Below are 19,178 nucleotides of genomic sequence, written 5' to 3'. Positions count from 1 at the left end.
TGGGAAACATCCCATGGGGTGGGGAACGGGGGGGGGGGGGGGGGCAGAAGTGCCGGGAGTAGGAAGGCTGCTGGCTCCCAGCCCGTGTGGCCTCGTGGGCTGGGAGCTGTCAGGTTCACACTGGATGGGAAGTCGCAGGGGAGGGCAGGAAGAGCTGCTGGCTTCTGTGGGGCTGGAGCAGCCCCTGCCTGCAGCCTAACCCCCTTCTCCCCTTCCCCCCCCCCCCCCCCAGCCCCACACACACATTTCATCACTTAAACATTACGTTTAACCAGTTAACTAATTAAATGGGATTTTACATCGCCGTGGGTGGGCAGCCTTGGCTGAGTAGTATAGACCTGCCAGGTTGGGACCCTGGGACCGCGAGCCACCGCCTGGGAACTGGCCTCTGTTCGGCCAGGACGGTCCTTTCCCCAAAATGGCTGCGCTGAAGTCGGTGAAACGCTGTCCCAGAGGGCAGAGAGATCTTGGCCAGGGCAGGCCAGAGCCGCAAGCCACTTTGCTGCCTGGCCTGGCTCTGCCTGCTGCAATTCTGCCCAGGCTCTGGTGGAAAAGGAAGAGCTGGGTTTTGCCTCCTTCGCAGCCTGGGCACCTTGTGTCTTCAGAGCCCCTCTGGCCTTCTCTGGACCTGTTCCGTCGACTCGCGCCTCTTGGCCAATGAAGGCCCTGCCTTGTTTCTCGTGCAGGCGTGTACGAAAATGTCCCTCCCTCTCCCTGGGCTCAGATAGGACTGCCTGTCCAGCACAGACCCGTCTTGTGTCCCCGGACTTGCCTCTGGCTCCGAGTCTGTCCCGGCGTGGAGGGAGAGGCAGCTGGGTCTTAACGCGGTGATGGAAGGGGGAGCCAGTTAAGTTCTGTGGCTGCGGAGCCCATGGCATTCGGTTGCGCAATCCCAAGCAGAGTCTTGGAGCATAAGGCTTGGTATAACGTGGCTGTTTACCCTGCGTGTGAGGCTCCCGCGTCCGGACAAGAGGCCCTCTCCAGGAAGGGTCTGCGGGGAACTTGCCTCGCCGATAAGGAAGGGTTGAATGTGATGCTTGGGGGGATATTTTTGATCTGCCGTCCAAGTGGAAGTCGGAGAGCTCCCAGCCCGAAATCCTCTCCACAAAGCTGGCGCTGGGCAGCCTCAGACGTGGGAGACATTTCAGAGCGTGTCTTGGGGGCAGTTTCTCTTAGTGCAGTGGCTGCCTTCCTGCTAGGGGCCATGCTGTGCAGGCTGTGGGGACCAGAGGCTCCTAGTGAACCTCTGCTCTTTATGGTGACGGGGGAGGCGCTTGAATTGTGTCTTCTCCCATGTGAGCAGAGGAGTTATTGTTCCCATAACATAAGAAGTAGGAGTCCCCAAATGAAATGAATAGGTAGCAGGTTTAAAACAAACACACGGAGGTATTTCTTTACGCAGCGCACAGTCAACCTGTGGAACTCCTTGCCACAGGATGTTGTGAAGGCCAGGACTTTAGCAGGGTTCAAAAAAGAGCTAGATAGATTCATGGAGGTTAGGTCCATCAATGGCTATTAGCCAGGATGGGCAGGGATGGTGTCCCTAGCCTCTTGTTTGTCAGAGGCTGGGAATGGGTGACAGGGCTGGAATCACTTGAGGGTTCCCTCTGGGGTACCTGGCATTGGCCACTGTTGGAAGTCAGGCTACTGGGCTAGAGGGACCTTTGCTGTGACCCAGGAGGGCCATTCTTACGAGGAGCAGACTGGGTCCAATACAAAGCTGGTCTGTACATAGCGCTCGCCTGTAGTTCTGGGTGATTGTAGGGCACAGGCGTCTGGTTCTGCTCACGGGCGCTGACTTCCCCACTAGCTAGGGGTGCTCAAGCCCTCCCTTACCCTCCCCATCCCCTTCCCCTCATGTCCCAGGCACTGCCGCTGCCCTGCCTCCTCCCCTGAGCATCTTCTGTCCTTCTGGAGCTTCCTGAATGCCACAAATCAGCTGTTTGTGGCATTCCAGACGCGTGAGAGGGCAGGAGAGGCCTTGGACAGCGGGGCCAGCTGCAGGCGAGACGCACAAGGGGAGGACAGTAGAGGGGGGAGCTTGGCTGCCAGTGGGTGCACAGCACCCATTCGTTTTTCTGCTTGGGTGCTCCAGCCCAGAGACCCCCATGGAGTCAGCATCTATGGTTCAGCTGATTAGCCAGGAGCAGGTGTTTCTATTGGTGGTGCACATTGGCACGTGCCTTAGTGCACATAACATTTATTCTACACATGGATGGAAAAAAAAATTAGAGAGAACATTGATCCCATCCACAGTGTCTTGCCCTGCACTTTTCAAAGTTGCTCCTGTTCAGCCATCCACACTACCCCGTTCCTACCCCGTCCTGTCCCTGTCTTTCTATCCACCCGTCCGCACTGGCCCCGGTCCTATCCCCTCCTGTCCCTCTCTTTCTATCCGCCCATCCGCACTGCCCCCGGTCCTACCCTCTCCTGTCCCTCTGGATGAGGAGAGGTTAGAACCTCCCCAGGTTTGGGCAGCCTTGGACAGGCTGTGCCTCTATTAATCAGATCCATGTTCCTCCTGGATTTTTACCCATGGGCCTTAGCAGTTTATTTGGCAGAGCCACGGTAGTTTATACAGGCAGAAGTGCACAGATGTGGTTGCCTCATCTCAAAAGAGATATCTTGGCATTGGAAAAGGTTCAGTAAAAGGCAATAAAACTGATTAGGGGGTTGGAACGGGTGCCATATGAAGAGAGTTTAAAAACACTGGGCTTTTTCACCTTAGAAAAGAGTAGACTAAGGGGGGGGGATGTGCTAGAGGTCTATAAAATCATAATTGGTGTCGAGAAAGTGACTAAGGAAAAGTTATTTACTTGTTCCCATTAACGTAAGAACTAGGGGTCACACAATGAAATGAATAGGTCGCAAGTTTACAGCAAAGAAAAGGAAGTCTTTCTTCACGCAGTGCACAGTCAACCTGTGGAACTCCTTGCCAGAGGATGTTGTGAAGACCTGGACTTTAACAGGGTTCAAAAAAGAGCTAGATAGATTCACGGAGGTTAGGTGCATCAATGGGTATTAGCCAGGAGGGGTAGGAACGGTGTCCCTGACCTCTGTTTGTCAGAGGCTGGAAATGGCTGACAGGAGGGGGATCACTTGATGATTGCCTGTTTTGTTCACTCCCTCTGGGGCACCTGGCTGGAGAACGGCCCTGCTGCCTTTGAGCACCGACCTCAGGGGCTCGTTCCAGCCCGGAGGAATTCCGGCCTCCCGGCCCAGCCTGCAGCATTGGGGTGTCCCCTTGGAGAACGGCCCTGCTGCCTTTTGAGCACCGACCTCAGCAGCTCATTCTAGCCCGGAGGAATTCCGGCCTCCCGGCCCGGCCTGCAGCATTGGGGTGTCCCCTTGGAGGACGGATTTGCCCGGCAGGCGGGCTTAACTTAAGAAATGCTTCTCTGTTCTCATAGGCTCCGTCTAGTAGGCTGCCAAGGCCCTAGGCGGGCGTGTCGACAGAACAGGTCCCTGGCCCCAAGCAGGACAGGCGAGCAGAGGTGGGCCAGCCGGAAACGTACAAGCTGCCCATGCCGACTGTGTATGAAGCTGGGAAGCAGGTGAGCTGGAGATCTGGCCCCTTGCGGGACAGGAGATGAACTGACTGCGGTAAAGGACAACCCCTAGGCTGGCCGGCCGGGGGAGAGCCTTAAAGAAATTCCAGTGAGCCACCAAGCCCCTGCAACCGCCCGAAGCTCAGTATTCTGCGCAGCCAGACCCCTGTCTGTGCTCTGCAATTCTGGGGCCAGAAGCAGCCCATGGCCTCTCCCCACCCCTTTGGAGGCAGAGGGCGAGATGGTTCCCCTCCTGCCCAGGCTGTTGCCTGGTAGTGTCTCTAACCGCCACGCGTGGGGCTGGCCACCAGTGCACAGTGCGTGGGGGGATCTGGGTTCAAGGGAATGTGGGAGGGAATTGAGCTGGGGGGGAGGGGCAGCACACAGCCCTGCTGGCTCCTTTACCCTCTCCATGCTCTTCCCTTCCAGTACACGGGACCTGAGTCCACGGAGAGACCCCTTTCGATGTCCCAGCATGAGACCTCTCCGGCGACGGTGCAACCCGCTGGCAACCACCGCCCCAATGCCTGCTGCTTTTGCTGGTGCTGCTGCTGCAGCTGCTCGTGGTACGTCCGGCGCGTAAAGAGACCCCTGCCCCTCTCTCTCCTCCCTCCCGTGTCTCCGGGTTGGGGAGAGGGGCCGCCCTGCTGCCGTTGAATCCCCGGGTGCGTTGTGCTCCAAAGTCTTCCCCCCTCAGCTCCCTGGTGCTCAGAAGCCTGGTGCATCACTCGTGGGCTGGGACGGGGAGGGAGTTTAGCGGCAACAGAGGAGCGTAAGGCTCTAGCCTGGGTCAAGCTCCTTTGTCCTTTGCTGAGATTGAAAGATCTTGGGGGCAGGGCCCACCTTGTGGCCTGTGTCTGTGCCGGGCGGCCCGGGCCCATGCCATCCCGGAGCCGTGCCCGTTTCTGGAAAGCTCCGGCGCTGGGCGTGCTCACCCTCCTGAGGAGATGCCTGCAGGCTCGTCCGCCGGCATGTTACATTTATCTAGGCTGCCGAAAACGCCAGTCGGAGCTTGTTGAGCGTGTGTGGGAAGGACCTCCCCCGCCCGCCAGGTTTGGAGCGTCCAGGCCGCCTGTGTGCTTGGTTTACAGTCGACGGCTAATTGGCGCAGTGTTTAAAAACTGACTGTAAACACCATTTTGAGCAGATGGCCCAGTGTTTGTGCTGCGGGTTGTTCAGAGCCTCGTGGAGTGCACTGTGCGTGCGCGTTTTCACTCTCCTCCACCCAAGGAGTTTGGAGATTTGAAACTTGGCAAATGGGCCGAGTTTTCTGAAACGGACGGTGTGTGAAGCCACTTGTCGACGGGCCGATCCTTGAGGCAGGGCCTGTTCAATTGCCTCTTTAGAAACGCGTTCTGTCCGCAATCCACTGGGCTCTGCTCCTGGACTGCACAGCATGGACACACAATGAGTGATGCTTCTGGGGAAAAATCTAGTGGCCAGTTCAGGGGGACGCAGAAATCCCATGCAAGTCCGAAGCGTCTCGGTCCCCTAGCTCTGATGCCCGTAATCAAATGGCTCCAAAATAGCCACAATCGCCTCCTGATCCAGAGGGGAGGGGGAGCCCCTGCCTGTCTACTGTCAGAACAGATTTGTGAGCTGGTGTGTGTGCTTCTCTCGTGCTGGTCACTAAATCCCCAGATCTGAAGTTCTGTGTCCAGCAGGTGCGGGGGCTGCTTGTCTGGTTACTCCTGTGTCTGTACCCAACCCGCTCAGCATTAGGATGCCCAACGGAAGTTGTTTAGCATGGTCAAGGGGGAAAAAATGACCCTTGCTGGTTAGGACCCATCACTCTCTATGGGTATGTCTACACTACCACCCTAGTTCGAACTAGCGGGGTAATGTAGGCAACCGGAGTTGCAAATGAAGCCCAGGATTTGAATTTCCCGGGCTTCATTTGCATCTCGCCGGGTGCCGCCATTTTTAAATGACCGCTAGTGCGGACTCTGTGCCGCGCAGCTACACGCGACACGGACTAGGTAGTTCGGACTAGGCTTCCTACTGGGGAGGAGCGGCTGTGACCAGCCTCCTGCACAGGGGAGTTCCACAAGTACCCTCTGCCACACCCTGTTTGGCATGGGAAGTGGGTGCGTGCAAATGTGCCCTTTGCTGTACGGTTGTCCCCTGTGGCAAGCTCGCCCCTCACCGTGTACCCTGCCCATCTCTGCTGGGCCTCTGGGTGGGATTCGTAGAGCCCGTTGAGCTCACAGCCCTGGCTGCCTTTGGGCTGTAGCTGAGCTCCTGGTGCTGCCCACTTTCTGCCTGGCTCATCGGAGCAACCTTGTCCCTGCTGTGAGATCAGTGGAGCTGACGGCAAATTCCAGGGAAGAGTCTGTCCGGCTGCAGTCTTGGAGTGTCTTGGTGGTGCAAGATGCTAAGTAAACTTACAACCAGTGTACCAGCCCCTCCCTGTACAGACAGGCATGAGGTGCCCAGGTACTGTCTTCCCTCCAGGTCTCCCTGTCTGATGATCCCTGGACTGTGCTCAGGGAAGGTGTGGGGGGGCCCTCTGCACAGCTGTGGCAGCGGTGTGGGGGAGAAGGAAGTACTCCAGCAAAGCCACCTTCCACACAAGGGAGAGTCCACAGATCCATCGTCTCTCCCAGCTGTGTTGCTTCTTGCCAACACAAACCAGGTCTGTGTTCCCTGTAAGCCGGGCGTTTGTGTAGCCACTCACGAGAAAGTCAAACGCCGCCCAGCTGATTAGCAGAGTGCCCACAGCTAGGGTTTGGTTTCTACTGGTGGTGCACATGCCTCAGTGCACATAAAATTATTCTGCACATGGGTGGAAAAAATCTGCACGTGGATGGAAAAGGTTAGAGGGAACACAGAACCAGAGCTGTTGATCCAGGCAGACCGACAGTGGCCAAACCCTCAAAGACCCCCTGGGGCTTTGTTCTGCTTCCAGCAAGATGCCTTTTGCAGGTCAACTGTATCTCCCCTCCCCTGCCCATCCAGTGTTGCCGAGGAATCTGATGCGGGGCGAGGAGACAAAGGCCATGTCCCTACCTCTGTCCAGTTTTTCCCTGCTCCACCCCTGTCCCCGGTGTGTCCACACATGCACTCCTTTTCAAGAAGCAAGCTAAGACCGCCCAGACTCACTCCCTTACCCCTGACATCCTTTGGCTTTGGGCCTTGAGGATTCATACAGCTAATACATAGATTTTTCGTCTTGCCATAAACTTCCCCATTGAAAACACCAGCCCAGCATGCGCTTCCTCAGTCATAGGATCTTTCTGCCACAGCCTTTTCAGACCTTGCAAGCTAAGCAGGACTGGGCGGTGACACGGCTTGCTTGGGGGACTGCTAAGGGACGCGCAGTGACAGCAGGAGACGGTATCGGTGGATAGCCGTCTTCCTGCGGAGTCAGGGCTCCCTCGTAGTGCTAGAGTCGAGGAGTGCTGCTGTTTGGGTGCGGCCTGGGGCACGGTCTCTCCCTACAAGTAAGGGGGGAGGGTTAGGGTCAGAATCCACTTGGGCTGCTGACATTCTGCTGCTTTGAGTTTCCCCTGCACATTTTGCTTCCCTACCTGCCCTAAAGTGCTGCAATTGGGGTGTATCCCCCTCCCCGCGTCTAAGCTCCCCCACTTCTGAGAGGAAGCCGAGGGGAAGGTGAGAATGAAGCAATGTCCGTGAAGCCCTCGGCCGTTCTCCGACGGGACAAGCGCTGCGAAGCACCAACTATTTTTTCCGGTATTAAAAATCCCCAAACCCAACCCCACCCAGGACAAAACTGAAGCGAGAGTGGGGTGCCACCCTTGGGCATGCTCCACTGCGACTGGCATGAGGGCGTCAGGCGCACCTGCTGCGGGAAGTCCGGGCCTGACCGGGCCGCTGCAAACCGGCTGGCAGTAAGCTGCCTGGCAGAGCGGCCAGAGCCCCTCCCCGCTTTCACACCGCCTCTGCCCCTCTAGAAAGGGCCCCTGCCGGACGCCAGAGGTTGCCCTTCTTGTGTTCCCAGCCCCACCCAGCCGCACAGACTTGGCCTCGCAGAGGAAGAAGTGTCTGTGTTAATCTCGCCCGAGCAGCAAAGAGCGAATGTCGCAAACAGGAAGTGCTGCTCCTGCTGCGGTTTTCCACGCATGTGAAATGGAAGGGGCCCGAGGGAAGTTGCCTGCCTGCGTGCGGCTTTCCGATTGCACAGCACCCTTCCTGGCGAGAAGAGGGGAGCCCGGGCATCCGCTGGGGCTGCACAAAAATCAACCCCCCAGGAGCAACACCTCCCCGGGGGCGAGGCCATGCTCAAGGCCAAGTCAGCAGAGTGGATTTCATGGCAGTCGCTCCACGGAGCAGGGCCCCTGGTAACCCCCAGTGGCAAAGACTGGCCGACAGATTCCCAGCCAGTGCAACTTGGAACTGTCAGGGCCTGCGCTCTTCAAGCTCTTGCCCGGTGCTTTGCAGCAGTAGATCTTGCGTCTCTAGCTTTACAGCCCTCCATGTAGCTGTTGCCAGGACGGGGTTTCCAAGGTATCCAGATTTGGGGAGCGCTCACTTGATTGTGGGGAAGCAGATCGTCCTATGGAGAAGTAAAAGGGTGTAGTGGTTAGAAAGCAAAACTAAAGGTCAGACATTCTGGCTTCAATCCTAGCTCAGCCACCAGCTTCCTGCGTGATCGAAGGCAGGCCATAGAGCATCTGGGCCTCAGTTTCTCCATTTGTAAAACGGAGATGATCGTCCTGAACGAACGCCCAGGGAAGTTTTCGGAATTGATTCATCCATGAAAGCTGCTGCACGGTGGAAGGGCAAACCGTTACCATGAAATCTACACACACGTCTCCTGTTTTCAAAGCCATCCCAGAGGATCCCCGTGCAGACAGGAGACTCAGTTCTGCTCCATTTTCTTTCGCCCGGCTCGGCTAAGAGAGGGACCTTTGCCAGGCCTGTCGTTGCTTCGTGGTGGAAGTTGTTGCCTTTCCTTCCAGCGAGAAGGGTTCCGAGAGCCCGACGCTGCGGCTTATGCTAATCCATGCTTCCACCAGCTGGAGGTGCTAGACCTGTGGTTGTTTGTCCCAATCCATTCATGGAGAGCAGAACATGACTGTCAGCACCGGATCGAGGGGGTGGGCCTTTGAAAGGCATCGGAGGACCGACAGCCCCACTCAGAGCATCTAGCAGTTTGACTCGCTCCAGTGAAAATCCGGGGGGGGGGGGATGCAAAAGCCCCTAATCCAGACTCGGTTTCCCTGCTGCATCTCGCAGGCGTTTGCGTCTCACTCTGTCTCTCTCTAAGGTTGCAGAGCCTCGCCCGTCACTGTGGGGTCGTGGTGTTTCAATGCATTTAATAAATGGGAGACACCACGTATCTGGGTGTCAGAGGAAACCCCATTCTCGGCATGCTTGGGCTAGGGATGTGAACGACCAGTTGACTATCCGATAACCAAATGTTGGCCCGGGCAGCGCCGCACGGAGCCTGGGTTCTGTGGCTTTGAAATGCTGCGTGCAGCCTAGGGCCAGCTGGGAGTCCCCTGCTCATGTGGTGTTTCAAAGCGGCAGTGCCATGTGGAGCCTGGGGTCAGTTAGAGACTCCCCCCGCTGGTTCTGTGCACCCCACAGCACTTTCGCCTTTGAAGTCTAGCAACAGCCCTGAGGCCGTTGCTAGAGTTCAAAGGTGGAGGTGCCCTATCGACTAATCGAATAGTCAGTGCAAATTGCATCCACTATTCAATGAGCCATTTAATCTAAATTTAACATCCCTCGCTTGGGCTTCCAGGAACAGATTCATCTGAAATCACATTACTGCAATGGGCTCCCTTCTCATTTGCTCCCTTTGCCCGAGCCACTGACTTCAGAGCTGAGCCAGCCTAGAAACAGGGCACCAGCTGCTGCTCCGCTCACTTCACACGGTCGCCCGGATTCGTTTTCTCGTTCTGCATGTAAATGGTTCCCCTTGGGTTCCGTTGCCGCTGTTGTTTTTGGCCTGGGGCAGCAGTGACCTCTAGTGGCTGGTGCTGGTAACTGCCACTTGCATTGCCCGCCGGTTGGCTCCGGAACTATGTCAAGAGGAGCGCTAGGTAGCGAGGAGGCCGTTGGTGCAATCAAAGCTATTCACCCACATGGCTGCAGTAACTCCGCATGCCTCGCTGGGCATTCACACTGCTCTAGCTGGGTGCTGCGCTCCTCATGCAGGACGACTGTGCATGCTTCCTGCATCCCTGAGGCTTGGATTTTAGAGCAGGATTTTACAATCGAGGACAATGAGACATTGTGCCTCTGTCTTACTTGGCCAAGCTGCAAGTTCTCTGGGGTGGGGACTGCCTAGCGGAATGAGGCCCGATCTCGGGTGGGGCTCTGTAATATGAATCACAGCGGTAAGAGCCAGGCATCTAACGGGTTCCTAAAGGGTGCATGACTTGGGAGCAGGGAGGGAAGAGGGCTGCCTTTGAGCCCATAAAGGTGTTGGAGAATTGGCCTTAGAATGATGGAATTGGAAGGGACCCCAAGAGGTCATCAAGTCCAGTCCCCTGCCCTCATGGCAGGACCAAGCACCATCTAGACCATCCCTGACAGGCGTCTGTCCAACCTGCTCTTCAATATCTCCAGAGATGGAGATTCCACAACCTCCCCAGGCAATTTATTCCAGTGTTTCACCACCCTGCCACTTAAGAAGTTTTTCCTACTGTCCAACCTCAACCTCCCTTGCTGCAATTTCAGCCCATTCTCCATCCTCGTTAGCTACTTGCCGGAGTGCTGGTGTTGCAAAACCAGGGGACCCCAGAAAGCAGGACTGCATCTCAAGCCAGGCCCCACCCGTACGGCCCGGTGGCAGTTCTGGTCAGGGAGGCCCAAGTATAAAGATGTGGCTTAGAAACCCACCAGGTTCCATGTCCTGCAGCCCGCGGAGACAGACTGGAGAAATCCCGAGGGACCAATAGCTGCAGTTTCACATTGGATCCAGGCCAGAGCAGAGGTGGGGGCAGCCTGGGGCTCTGGTGCATTGGGAGAGCAGGGTGGGGGAGCCCTGCGGAGAGCTCCGTGTGCAGCAGAGCCGGAGCAGCCGGAATGAACCGGGGAAATGGCGTGCGTACCGGTGTCCCTGCTGGTCTGAAGGGGCTGTGTTGAGAAGCCTCGTGGGGCCCAGGCTAGTAGTGTGCTCTAGCCCCATAGGGAAGCAGCAGGGGGCTGGAGTGCCAACGCGGGCTCCTTAATGCTGGGGGGAGCCCTGAGCCTCAGGGGCTGGATCCAGGCAAGCCGAGGGCCAGATCTGTTCTCCTGGCCTGAGATTCCCCACCCCTGCTTTACGGGATCATCACAGTGGCTGTGGAGGTTTGAGCATCCTTAATGCCGGATAGTGACCAGGCACGGATGTGAACTCACGAAGGGCTGACGCATCAGGGCAACAGCGCCCAAGCGCGTGAGCAGCCGGAGTGGCTGCCCCGGGCCCCCTCGGCCCGCACAGTCAGGGGGGCTTTCAAAGGCCTGTTGGCAGAGGCCAGCTCTCCGGAGTGGATCTGTCTGGGCCGGAGGCTGCTCCCTCCGAGGGTCGCTGACTCCCTTCCCTTCTCCTCGACAGGAACGAAGATCGGGAGCGAGCGTGGCGGGCGTCCCGAGACACCAAACTGGAGAGCATTCCAAACTGTGAAGCTTGGTGAGTGCTTCTCCCCTTCCCACGTGAGTGGCTGGCGGCTGCCAGACGGGCCCTTCTGCTGCGTCGCCAGCCTGCCGAGCAGCAGGCGACGTGTGAGCTGCTGACTCCTCTGCATCGGCCCGCTCCTATTCCCCCTGTGGGCACGCTGATCTGTACAAGGCCTGTGCCTCGCAGGTAGCACTGGGCACAGGGAGCTAGGGGATCTGGTCCCTGCTTTGCCATTAACTTGCAACTTCCCCTTGGTCACTCACAGGGTCTCCTTTCTCTGCCTCAGTTTCCCCCAAATGGAGGCATCGTAAGTACACGCCCCACACTTTGGAGGGTGCTTGTGAGACTTAATTCCCATTTGAAGGTGCCGCGGGGGTGTTTAAATGCTGGACTGGGGGAAGCGCCGCAGAGGGGTGTGCTGCATGCAGCGTGCCGTCTCTTTCGGCTTTGGCTCCTTTGGCCCCCTGCTTCGGTTTAGTTTTCATTTAAGATTTCCCGTTGCCACTGCCCGAGCTGAGAAGCTGCCGGCTGCAGTGGACGGAGCCGTGCGGCCCAGAGGGGCTGGGACGAGGGGGGCAGTGTATGAACAGAAGTGGAGGATGTGACGGAGGGAACAAAGATGTGACGAGGCTTGGGGAGTTCTATTTGCTGGCCCAGCCACCCAGTGAGAGACATCCAGCCCCTCCCGGTGCAGGAATAACCGTGTTCTAGCCCCTGCCACCTGAGGATCTTGGTGCGACACACACCCCTGTACGGCTGCTTGATCATTCCCTTCCACCACTTAACAGGGGAAACTGAGGCACACTGAGAGGCTAAGGGGTCCTTCAGTGGCAAAGGCAGCAGTCCAGCCCCATTCCACCTGGCTCCCGGGCCTGTGCTTCAGGCAGTAGGGAGACCAAGTGAGCAGGCCCCACTAGAAAGGGAGCAGGGAGGTGACGAGAGTTAAGGTACCAGCATGCCTAGGCCTGGGCTGTACCCTGCCCTACTAGACGGGCACGCTCATGGCAGTGGGACCCCACTGCTTGATCCGGGCCTGTTTTTCCCACAGCTAAGCATGGCCAGCAGCGATCTAAAAATACCTCGGGCCAGAAGGTCGTGGAACACCAAGACTGAAGGAGGGTGGCCGGCTCGGCTGCTGTGGGAGCCTTTGCCATATAAGGATTTTATAATTAGTCGAGGGATCGCTCCATCCCGTTGGTAAAACAAGGCTCTGTTTGCCTTTGGAGCCCCAGGGGGTGGGGCAGGCTGTTGGCCACGGTCTGCTTCGCTCTGTCTTCCCCCTGGCCAAAGCCAGGAATCGGCTCTGTCCCAAGGCTGCTTGGCTGTGGAGTTTGCAGGAAACCCCCCAGCGCTCTGTCCAGACAGCACGGGAGAGATTCATCCAAAATCCTGCCATGTCAGTGTCTGCTGGAAGAACAGTCCCCGTGTGACACCGAGCGGCTGCTGGAAACGGTCCAGTGGCTGGAACTCACAACCGCTGGAACCTGGGAGCTAAAACTAGGAATTTGCTACTGGTAACTGCTCAGTGTGCACCAGTCCTGGGCAGTATTCCCTGTAAGTTGAGCGCTTGGGTGGCCACCCAGGAGAGAGAGGTGCCGTCCAGCTGATTAGCAGAGCGCCCGCAGCTGGCAGCATTGTGTGTCTGGTGGTGGTGCACATCTGCCCATGCGTCAGTGCACAGAATAAAATTTATTCCATACACAGATGGAAATATTAGAGGGAACATTGGTGGAGGGTAGGGATGTGAAACAGTTAACCGGCCCTTGCCAATGAGCTCTGCCGGCGGCCAGCCATTCTGGGTTAGAGCAGCCCTGACCACGGAGCGGCTGCTGGGCTGGGCACTGGAACGAGCCGTAGAACCTCACGGCTGTGGCTAGACCCCCACGGCCACGTCGGGCTGGGTGGCAGGCCCTAAGTTAAGCGGTTAACTGTTCTAACATTCCTAGTGGTGGGTTTGTACAGCGCCTAGCACCAATGGGACCCTGGCCCGTGGATCGGGGAGCCGAGCGGCTACTGCAACGGGAATAATAATAATAAAATATAACATACATTTCTGCTAAGTGACTTTCTCCCGCTGCCCTTTAGAGGGTGGCAAGGAACATTTGGTGATAGCATAGAGCCGCTTATCTTCTCCGGCGCTGAGGCTCTGATGGTTTCCATGTCTCCAAAACAAATTCCTCAGCAGACCACCACAAAGGCTGTCCAGAGAGACAGAGGGTTCCTAAACAACAGAAGGGACGCTGTGGTTACAACTCAAACACTCTGGGCTGGCAGCCACACACGCGTCGGGGCGTCACTCCAAAACCATCCCTCTTGCAGCCCGGAAAGGAAACAAACAATAAATGTCGCTTTTGGGTTTTGTCCTGACCTGACCTCCTGCAGAAGCAGCCCCGTTTTGTGGGATTTTTTCCCTGCCAGAGCTTACAAAGTCGAACGAGGGCCTGGAGATCAGATATGCTGTCTTCAAAACCCTTTGATTGCAATAATAACACGAGGCTGGTTGTACTTGTGGGTGTTGGTCCGTTCCCTTTTTGACTTGCTTGCAGGGATGGTTTGTCTCAAACTGTGAAATTCCGCTGAGATCAAGAACAGCTTCTCCACTGATCAAACGGGCGATTAAACAAACAAAACACGCTGGTGGGAACATTGCATGAAAACTACCCAAGCTGCGGCCAGCAGGACTAGGCAGTTACAGCACTACTGGGAAGTGTTCGGCTCACAAAGGTCTGGATCCTGCAGTGTAGTTAGGAAACTCATTGAAATCAGGGGAAGGTGGGCACCTAAATACTTCTGCTGACCTGGCCAGAACCTTTCTTGCCCACTGTGCCTCTTGTCAGTTGATCCCACAATGCTAGGCAGATTAAGAGCTGGCCAGGCTGGAAATGTGACACTTGCAGTGTGGTTCCTAAATTCTCCAGGCCAGGTGCATTTGGCACAGAGAGGGGTTACCCGAGGGAGAGACACGGGCAAGTTTTCTAACACATGAGGAGGAGCGACTGGTAGATGAGCCACAGGGGAGAGATTCTCAACTCTGTCCAGCCTCTACCGGCCTGCCATGGCTGCACCGCCGTGGGGGTTGGTTCAGGGCGAGCAAGCGGCTTCAGCTCACAATAATCCTCTGGTTTGTTTTGTTTTGTTCTTTCTCGCGACTCCCCTTTTCCGCGACGCCGGGGCCCGACCAGCCTCAAGCCGACGCCCGACGAAGTGCAGGGCTGGTCCCAGTCGTTCGACAAGCTGATGAAGAACCCAGCAGGCAGGAACGTGTTCCGGGAATTCTTACGGACTGAGTACAGCGAGGAAAACATGCTCTTTTGGCTAGCATGTGAGGAACTCAAAACCGAGTGCAACAAGCACCTCATCGAGGAGAAGGCCAGGGTGATCTACGAGGACTACATCTCTATCCTCTCCCCCAAGGAGGTACGGAGTCCCCTCCCCGGGCGCTGGCAGGCCAGCTGGGGCATGATTCCCAAGCCCTGGTGCTCTCGGGAACTCCAAGTTGCCGGGGAGCCAGGCTCCGACGGGGGTGGGCCTTCCTGGCAGTGCAGCAAGGGAAACTGTGTCCGCATGCTCCTGGAGTTCAGCCTCCACTGGCCCCGCCGGCGCAAAGGTGCTGACGGGGCCAAAAAAACAAGAGCTGGTTCCCCATTTGCAACTCAGAACAGAATAACCTCAGTGGTTGCTGAAGCAGCGTCCCCGGCTGAAATCCATTCCGGGCCCTTTGTCCTTGCGCGCAGACCAGAGCCCCCCTGGGGAGCCGGAACGGGGACTAACGAGTGGGGCGTATGTGCACCCAAAGCAGTGGAAGTGGTTTGAGGCTCGACGGGGGAGGGATCACATGATTTCCTGGCCTGTTTGCGCCCTCTGGGGCACCTGGCATTGGCCCCTGGGGGACGACGGGACGCTGGGCTGCATGGACCTTTGTTCTGACCTAGTCTGGCCAAGGTTACGGGGCAATTGCGGTCAGGCCAGAAGTATTTAAATAGGGAACAAACGCTTGGGAGACAAAGGCAAAGCAACAGCCAGGAGCTAGACCCATTCAGACCAGAAATAGGGTGTCAGTTGTCAAGAGGGAGGCTGATTAACCCAGGTGGGTTCTCCCTGGCTGGCCATTTTAAAATCAAGAGTGGATCTTTCCTCCTGGAAGCTCGGTGCTAGCTCACACAGGAATTGCAGGTCAGGCTAGCCGTACGCCTGCACTGCAGGCAGGTACCTCCTGGCAGGCTCGCAGGGCTTAGGCTATAGGGCCTGAACCGATAGTGGTGTGTCAGCTTGGAGCTGGGCCTGGACCCTGCAAAGGAGCAGAGTCTAGAACCCTGTTTCCAGCCTGGAATATCAATGCAGCAATTAAACAGCCTCGTAATCCAAGCCCAAATCCGCTGGCCTGGGCCTGTTGCAGGTGTCTAGCTGCAGTACAGATGTACCCTACGTGATCAGAGGTACTGCTGGGAGGGGGGAGAGGAGAGGAAGGGGGGGCAGGGGGAACGGGAGGGGGAGGGAGGGAGGGATGGGGATATATATATATAAATAAATTAATTCCATAACTGGGCATCCAAGACAGAGGCCCAGAGAGTGCGCCCAGACCCTGCAGCCCCCTCAGGACAGCCCTGCAGAGGCCTGATCCTTCAGAGGTGCTAGTAGCCTTCGGCTCTAGAAAGGAATAACACGATCCAAGGGCTGGAAGCTGAAACGAGGCCAATTTGGACAGGAAATAAGGCGTAAATGTGGAACAGCGAGAGTCCTTAACCCCTGGACCAATTTACCAAGGGTCCTGGTAGATTCTCCGTCTCTGGCCACTGTTAATTGGCTGGGTTTCTAAAGTCCCGGCTCCGGGAATCATTTTGGGGCAGGTCCCTGGCCTGTCTTTTATACAGGAGGTCAGAGCCGACAATCACAGTGGTCCCTTCCGGCCTGGGAATATGTGCTTGGCTACCGTGAGCCTCGACGTCGGGCAATGGCAGGTTTGGGCCCCTGAAAGCTGAGCCTCTTAGCAGCCTAAATGGGGACTGAGCCCCTGACCCTGCTAGCACTTGTGTGCGTAGGAGTCTGCGGGATCAGGCCCCTCCGTGGTCACCCCGTGTGAGGCTGGATTTGAGGATGTTGGTCTCCAGCTTCCTACCTCCGGTTGCCTACCTGTAGAGGCTGGCTGGTGATAAGATGGGGGTGCCATGGGTCTGCCCTGAGGCAGAGCTGGGCCCAGCACTTACTGCTTCCACAGCACGGCTCGAACGTAAAGTATCGGTATGTAAATCAGTTGTGAGTCGGCCTCGTCTCTGCTTTGCAGTGAGTCTGTCACATAGCGGAGTTACTTCACCTTCCGCCCCTCCTCACCCCGCCTACCCCCTGCGGTCGCTCCAGCCAGATGGCAGGGCTAGGCTAGACGTCCTGTTTTTGACCCTTAGACTTCTGCCTCTAAACCAGTGCTGGGCAACCTATGGCCCTAGAGCCACATGTGGCCCTTTGGGGTTCTCCGTGTGGCCCACGAGCCGCAGGGTTGCCAGATTCCGCTGGAGTTTTGTCCGCCTCGTTTTTCTCCTGCCCGTGTTGCAAAACCGACACACACGTAAAGCGAGGGCTGGTGAAGTGAGGTGCGTGCTGATTGGCTGTGAGCCATGCGCTCCCTCTGCAGCCCGTCAGAGCGTGGCTGTGGACCGATCAGCACCCCTGCAAATTCTAGGTCTGCCAGTGCAGTCAGCACAACGCCCCCGTTTTGGGAGACCACCTTGCTCATGGCAGCCCGGCAGCCCACTGAGATGGAGGGCCATGCACTAGCCCCGGTTGCCCTCGCTGTTCTCAGTTCTGCAGGTTGGACTGGGGCTGTCCTAGGGGTTAGCCCGGATCGTTGTCTTCACATTGTTAACCCACCCAGGGTTTTGCTCTGGGTGTTGGTTGTTAAAGGTCATTTGTCACCCAAACCCTCCCCACCGCTCACCTGCATAGCGGGTCCCAGGGAGCAGGGGGGCGGGAGGGGGTAATTCTAGTCTTCGTCGCATGGGCTGGGGGCTGCGTACAGCCAGAGCGAGGTCTTCGTGGTAGAAGGGCTGATCCCTGGTGCGCCCCACTTGGTGCCCTCGAGATACTTGGCCGCTGCCCAGTGAATCGGAAGCCATGCGGCCCAGAGACAATGCTGAGTACAGTGCTGCTGGGTCAGGCGTTAGCTTGTGACCCGCTTGAGGCGAAGAAATGGACGCGCTGCTGGCATACACCTCACGAGGGCACCAGCGAGCCACAAACAGCCACCTCCTGCGGCCGCAACCGGCCACCCAGGCTAGGGAGTAGGCCGCAGGAGCGTCCCTCTGTTGTAACCAAGGCGATCGGCCAGGACAGGGTAGTTTTGCTCCCTGCGTTGCTGGACCTAGAATGTGCGGGAGCCACTGATGAAGCCGGAGCGGCGCCGTGACTGGCTGGCAGCCCTGTGTGTGGGCAACACAAACTGTCTGGTGGGCTCTGCATAAAACCCTGATGCCCATCCCGGTCCACAGATGTTACAAGAGAATCCGCCCGGCCCCTGGATGGCTGAGCGTGGCCAGAGGGCCTTGTGGCATCTCTGCTCTGCTACCCGCCAGATGGTTTTCCAGAGGCTCCTTGGATCAGCCCCCAGCTGCTCCCCGGGCTACAACTCAGAGCCATAGGGACAGGAATCGCCTGTTGCCAGCCCAGGCCCACTCCGTGCCCACATCACGGTCTGTCTGCACAGCCGTTCGAAGCCCGCAGCCGGCCCCTGCCCTCGGGCTGTTTAATGGCAGGGCTGATATTTCAGCTGCAGCCCGAGCCGTGGGAGCCTCGTGTTTGGAGATCCCAGACTCCGCAAACAAACAGCCTGTGGGCCCGAAGCAGCTGGCACAAGCCAGCCGGGGCCTTTGAACACAGGCCTGTACACGCAGGCCGAGGGGAAGGCCCCGCCTCTGGGGAGAGCCCTGGGACGATGGAGTTGGGGCTGGTCCTGCTTGCGGCAGGGAGCTGGACGCGATGGCTCCTGAGGTCTCTGCCCACCCTGGGATTCTGTGGTTTCCTGGCGTGCTCCCCCAGCGGGCAGAGTAGCCAGGCCAGGAGGCTGCAGCCACAGGCCTAGTGGCTTCCTGCTCACCTGGTCCCAGCCTCTTGGCCGCCCCCATTACACGGCACCCGCCGACACCGTGGTCACAGACCTGGGCTGAGAGAGCAAATCCAGTTCCAGCTGGGCCGATCCCCTCAGAACCCGGCGGGGTTATCCCGGGCTGGCGTCCGCCAGTCCCTGAGAGGGCTGCCTCCCCTTTGGCCAACACAGCCTCGTCCCCCTGAAGCCGGGTGGGGCTGCAGCCCTGGATGAGGCCCCAGTCTCCTGCTGGAGCTTGAGGTGGGGAAAGCCCCTTCTCAGCCAAGGCTGGCCTGTTCTCAAAGCGGCACCCCTTGTCTCCCAGCGCCTGGGCCGGGTTTGTGCCTGCAGGGGACCCTGGCAGAAGTGGGGAGTCTGGGGCTTGCCGCTGTGGGCGTGTGGCCCTGGCGTGGCCCTTTCCCTCCCCTCACGGCCTGTCTCCTCCTCAGGTGAGCCTGGATTCCCGGGTGCGCGAAGTCATCAACAGGCGGATGCAGGAGCCCTCGTCGCACACCTTCGACGACGCGCAGCTACAGATCTACACCCTCATGCACAGAGACTCCTACCCCCGCTTCCTGAACTCTGCCATATACAAAACGCTGCTGCAGAGCATCTCCTGCTCGTCCTCGGAGTCTTAAGCGCCTGGGCCCGGGGCAGCGCCACAAACAGTTCTTTTTGTACACTGGTGGCGGGGGGGGGGGAGGTCCCCGACCCAGTCTGGGGCACACGGGGAGGCCTCTGGGACCAGAGGGGTGGCGCTCCCGCTCCCCTCCTCTGTGCCCCCACCATCCACCTCCACTTTTTAGCTTTAGCAACGAACATCCGTCCGGTTTCCCGGCCACTGGAAACCACCGCCCCCGCCCCCCCCCCCCCAGCCTCCATCATCTGCCCCCTGCTGCTCCCCCATTGCCCGGTGCCGCCCGCGGGCACTGCTCAATCAGACCGGGCTGGCGACCAGCAAACTCAGGCCTCACTCTTACTACTG

General features: G+C 57.9%; 1 protein-coding gene across 1 annotated transcript; it reads left to right on the top strand.

Moving 5' to 3' along the window:
• Nucleotides 1–3,413: 3,413 nt before the first annotated feature.
• RGS19 (regulator of G protein signaling 19) lies at nt 3,414–18,971 on the top strand. The gene is made up of 5 exons (XM_006132476.4): nt 3,414–3,554; nt 3,978–4,114; nt 11,059–11,133; nt 14,304–14,538; nt 18,643–18,971. The coding sequence occupies exons 1-5, from the start codon at nt 3,525–3,527 to the stop codon at nt 18,829–18,831; spliced, it is 666 nt and encodes a 221-aa protein (XP_006132538.2). The 5' UTR covers nt 3,414–3,524; the 3' UTR covers nt 18,832–18,971.
• The last annotated feature ends 207 nt before the right edge of the window (nt 18,972–19,178 follow it).

Source organism: Pelodiscus sinensis, chromosome 18 (assembly GCF_049634645.1).
Source record: "Pelodiscus sinensis isolate JC-2024 chromosome 18, ASM4963464v1, whole genome shotgun sequence".
Classification (NCBI taxonomy): domain Eukaryota; kingdom Metazoa; phylum Chordata; order Testudines; family Trionychidae; genus Pelodiscus; species Pelodiscus sinensis.
Note: the sequence above shows the minus strand (reverse complement) of the source record. Positions and strands in the feature narration are given on the sequence as shown.